We start from the raw sequence: 5,265 nt of genomic DNA, 5'->3' as shown, positions 1-5,265 counted from the left end.
CTCTCTCTCTCTCTCTCTCTCTCTCTCTCTCTCTCTCTCTCTCTCTCTCTCTCCTGCCTTCTCTTTTCATCGGCGGGATTGGAAAACGTGAGTTCATCGCGTGAAAGATGGATCATTAATCAAACGCTCCCGTGTAACTATATACATTAATCTGTCTCTCTTCCTTAACCGTCGAAGCGTCGTGCCGTTTCGTGAATTTATGGTCGGTGGCCGGACACAATGGCCACGAGAATAAATTCCTGAGTGGCTGTAAAGCTAATTGCGAGACATGGTATCGCTGATAATAGCCGATTCTTACGTAACGAAGGTGAGCGCGACACGCGGCTGGTCAATGATCCAGACATGAGTGCGCGACAAGGATTTCATAATTACATTCCAATTTCAAAGACGTCAGTAGGAGCCCGAGTGATCGATTGACTAGCCAACTTGGGTCATTAAGATCGTCGATTGCAAACGGGGAATAGACAAAAGTCGAGTGTATTTGCGTAACTCGTCAGCAGGTTGATCTAACATTATGCAATGAAGTTATTTAATCGGTAAAGTTATTTTTGAAAATAAAATCTCGTTCGTGGATAGCTTGAGATATTTAACGGCGGTTATATCACGATATTAACTAAGACGTAAATATTTATGTTTTCGAAGAAAACAAATAAAAATTGAAGTGTAACTAACGCAATGACTGGAATATTGAGACGTAGTAAATATATTGCTTAAAATATATCGGTTAAAAATAATTAGAAAAAAAATCATCATGTAGGTACTCACACTTGCGCGTTATCGGGTATGAAAAGCGCGGCTAAATTTCTCGCTCGTTCAATGCCAACATGAAGTAATCCGTCACTCACTGAATACCTGATAAATGTAAAATTATAGATTTCAATTCAGTTATTCGTTTCATCTAAATCATCACAAGAATGAAAGCAAACTTCCGCAAAAATAAAATAAGTTTGTATTATAATAATTTTTCGTAAGTAAGTTAAATAAATAAATAAAAATTTCGTAAATAAGTTAAATAAATAAATAAAAATAATGTTTACACGTTATTTAAAAAATTATAATTTTACGTTATTATAAAAATAATAGATATATGATTATCATATAATAATTTTTCTGCAGCATTATGTTTTCATATATTATTTTTTATAATGTACACATAATCGTTTTATAGTTTTATATATATATTCGATAATATAACAAATTTTAAATAAGAAAAATATCTGCAAAAGAAATATACTTTTATAATATGTTGTGACACTTTTATGCACATTTTTATTATATTTTGTTCGATGTTTTTATAATATATGATCCATAAACAAAATATACCTTAGTTTAATCTGCACTTGTGCGGTTTCTAGGCTCATTTCGCCAGAAGCTAATGGGTCTACATCAGAGATGGGCCCGGACAATCTTTTTCGGTTGCATGCCTCGAAGACACCCGAGTCACCTGCGACGCTTTCATCAGAAACGGCGGCAGAGACGGATCTAGTGTTGGTACCGGAACTACTGGCTCTCGACCTGATCCCAGTAGGCGGTGGTGTTTCGCTGATCGGTGATAAGGGGAGTGGCTCCGGCGGCAGGGACGTTGGCGGTTGTAGTTGCATCTGCGTGCCACTCGCGCCAGGCCTGCCCAAACCACTGCCCTGGGACATATTACTCGATTGCAGTTCGACGGGCGGATGGGGACCGACCAGTTTTAAACGATCCTGCGTATTAATGGAGCCCAGCTGTTCTTGTTGTGACACTACTCCTTGTTGCTGACAAACAAATCTGAACTCCGACAAACGGTCCTCTAGTTGATTCCCGTCCAGATGAGACGTAGCGGTACCGCTAATCGTTGCTATTGTTGTTGTCGTTGTAGTCACTGCAGGTGCCGCTGTTCTCTGATATTGCCTCCTCTGCTGTTCTACCTGTTCATAGGCAGGCGGTGGACCCATCGGCGCATTTTCGTACAACGGCGATACCGGCGGGCTTACACTGGACAAACTCGATCTTGGGGAAAGACTGGGCTGAGATCTGCCGGGTGAGGGTGTTCCGACGAGATTACTCTGTTCGGAACCACGCAACAGTCTTTCAACACGTCTGTGGAGGTCAACCATATCGACCGGTCGTTCTTGCTGTAAACTAGCCGATCCCAAACACTGCGGACCACCGTAAATATCCGTGAAGCTAAGTCCAGAACTGAGAGAACCTTTGCTACTCGTCGTGCTGAGACTACCGAGACTGGAACTACTGCTCACCGACAATGTACTAGCGCTCAAAGTTTTCAATTGACCCTCTAACATTGCCATTGAGCGTAGCGCGTTTCTAAGTTGCTGCAGCAGCAGTTGCTTCTCTTCGTGGAGCCGTACGCGATCAGTGATGGTTTTATTTGAAAGTTCAAACGCGGTATTAAGATCTTGCTCGAGCCTACGAATTTCCAACTGGATCTTCTTCATGTCCTGTTGTGTTCTTGTTCGAGGAGTGATGCTACGTAATTCTCTCAATAACTGTTCTTTTTCTTGGAATAATAACAGCTTATCCTTGTCGCTCTCAGTTTGTCCTGGCGTCACTTTTTCTTCGAGATCCGCCAACTGTTGTTGTATATGCTGAATCTGTTTTCTTGCCTCATCATATTGCAACCTCATACGTGCCATCTCGGCCAGCCGAGTACCGATCGGTACCAGCTCGCCCGAGAGATCAGTTTGGGAGGCCGTGCTGAGCTTCTCCTGTGGCAAACTGAGCGTGCTAGCTTCTGGACTGCCCTCGCATAATTGCAACCTTGTCAGTTCATCCTTTAATTGTGCCAGCGATTGCATCAGCTCAGCCTTCTCCTTCTCACCTGAGCTTAAAGACTTTTGTATGTTGCGAAGTTCCGTCATGATCGCCTGTGCTTCCATAATATTGTAGCATCCACCATGATGAGTGCTCAATTTTTGTTCCACACTGCAGAAAGAAGTAGACCGCAGGAGTTAGAATTATTCTCAAGTGTTGTGAGTACTACAAATAACTGGCTGTAATATGATAGTTATTAATAAAAAAAGCATCTTAAAATTCAATGATATCTATAAAATTTCAATTTCTTAAATAAAAATTATTATTAAAATAAGTATTATTAAAATAAATGTAAGAGGAGCAAAATTTTTCATAAAATCTTAGTAAAATGCATATAAATAATTTTTGTTACAGACTGAGATTAAATTATTTAAATAAGTTTAATACAAAAATGGGCTCCGTCGACTTAATATTCATCTATGTAATACCTGGCGAGAGTATCTACTCCTCGTTGCGTGCAATTCATCTCCGCTCGAATTTGCTCGAGTTCTCGTTTTAATCGAGAAACTCGACTCCTTGCAAGTGCCACGTCTGATTTAAGCAGGTCAGGGTCATATTTGGTACTCAAGGAACTCGAGCTGGAACACACTGCGAACCACAAATGCCCGTCAATATTTTCCAATGGTGAGAACTTTTTTACTTACACTCGCGTTAAAATTAATTTAAAATCAGATATTTGATCACATGTAAAATTCAAAATATAAAAACTACCAATCATGACAAATTCCCTAATTGGCAGCAATGTTCTGTAATTTCATTTTAACAACACAACACTTTTCAAATGACAGGATTGACGAAGCATTCATAAATATCTGCATGTAACGCGCACAGTATATCCAAGTTACTATTTAAATCAGGAACTAATAAAAATCCTCTGTATGTTAAATTACACTCACAACTTGTACGCGATGCGCCAAGGGTGGTTAAGGCGTTATTGAGGTGATTGTATTCATCCTGAGCCAAGCAGAGCCTCTGATGTTTTACGTCATAAATCTCCTTCTTCGCCTATAACACAAGAATTTGAACTTTTTTAAAACAACCTTTTTAAAACAATTGATTTTCATATCAATATTATATAACACTTATTTTCATATCCATCATCACTGTAATTGGCAAAATCTTTTTTTGTAACATATAAGACACGTTAATTAAATGTATTAAGAAAATAAGGATGAAGGAATAATTTATCGTAGTTATGTAACTTTTAAATGGTAGTTATTTAAGTTCTAAGCATTTAGATGATATTGTGCTTCCATAAATAGCAACACTGCATAGTTTGCAATTATTTATTTAGCGATTACGTGCAAATTGCACGCGCTAGAATGATGTGTTTATTTATAAACGTAAAGGAAAATGATATGTAAAGAAATGTAAGTGAAGAAGATAAAACAAAATTTTTCAAGAAAATAAATCTAAATATCTTCTTTAACATAAAAGAGACTCTTCTCAGCATTCTTTTAAATAATTATTAAAAAAGGAGTTATATTAATTTATAAATTAATTAATCAGAATAAAAAAAGATTTATCTTAATCAATATACAATCCTTAATATCAGTGCTGATATATACTGTGTTTAATATGTTTCACAGAAAATATAATTAATTAAATATTCCTATTATGTAGGTTCACGATTATCCCATATATGGTGTCACTGCATTCCGAATATTTGGAAGAATCACACGAGGTTTCTTATGAAAGAAAGTGCAAAGAACACAATATATCTCACTAAAAAGAAAAATCTCGATCGCTCACATTCGTTGGCACACACGTTTCGTCGTAAGAGAATATTTACAATTTTAATGCTTCGATAATAAAATTTTGCGAAGCATCTTCTAAAAGATAAAAACATAACTTTGCGAAGAGAGGCACTAAAGTACACAATTTCCGTTCTCAGAAAAAGGAACACGCGATATCAACTGACGAAACCGACGAGTACTTCCAAATATTTGTTACGAGTAATCCCAAGTAAATCCTTACATATTCGCAGTAGTAATACGCTGTAGTGTCGGTATCATTGCGCTTATAACACTGCTCCCAGTAGAATTTCTGTATCTGCTCATCGTTCTCATAATCATTATGATAGCACATTTTCATGTGATATTGAGACACGACGTTTTCATAGATTTGTTCTTGTTGTTGCTGTTGCTGCGTTTGCTGAATTAAGCGTTGCTGTTGATACTGAAGATATGATGGAGGTTGCAAACTTTTCTGTTGCTGCTCCTGCACTTGTTGCTGTTGATGATGATGATAATTATTCACGTAGTTACGGTATTGATGTGCAGGTACGAGTACGCAGAGGGTGTACTGACGGTCCATGCCGAGTATACGATGGACTGTGCGCACTCTCTGTGGCTACGCGATACCTTTCTTCCTCCTGTTTCTCCTCCTCCACCTCCGATTTTTCCTCTTCTTCCTCTCTTCTTTCTATTTCTCTTCCACCCTCTCTCTCTCTCT

The 5,265-nt window shown here is 38.1% G+C and overlaps 1 protein-coding gene across 1 annotated transcript in view; it reads right to left on the bottom strand.

Moving 5' to 3' along the window:
• LOC105626383 (protein kibra) overlaps positions 1 to 5,265 on the bottom strand; it is an 89,598-nt gene that overhangs the window by 3,891 nt on the left and 80,442 nt on the right. The window contains exons 4-7 of the mRNA XM_012207684.1: positions 3,708 to 3,816; positions 3,240 to 3,399; positions 1,324 to 2,922; positions 766 to 852 (exon numbers count right to left, since the gene is read on the bottom strand). Of these exons, the coding sequence (XP_012063074.1) occupies positions 766 to 852; positions 1,324 to 2,922; positions 3,240 to 3,399; positions 3,708 to 3,816 (1,955 nt within the window). The remainder of the gene's footprint in view (positions 1 to 765; positions 853 to 1,323; positions 2,923 to 3,239; positions 3,400 to 3,707; positions 3,817 to 5,265) is intronic.

This window comes from Atta cephalotes (assembly GCF_000143395.1).
Source record: "Atta cephalotes unplaced genomic scaffold scaffold00005, whole genome shotgun sequence".
Taxonomy (NCBI): domain Eukaryota; kingdom Metazoa; phylum Arthropoda; class Insecta; order Hymenoptera; family Formicidae; genus Atta; species Atta cephalotes.
This window is presented reverse-complemented; position numbering and strand designations above follow the sequence as displayed.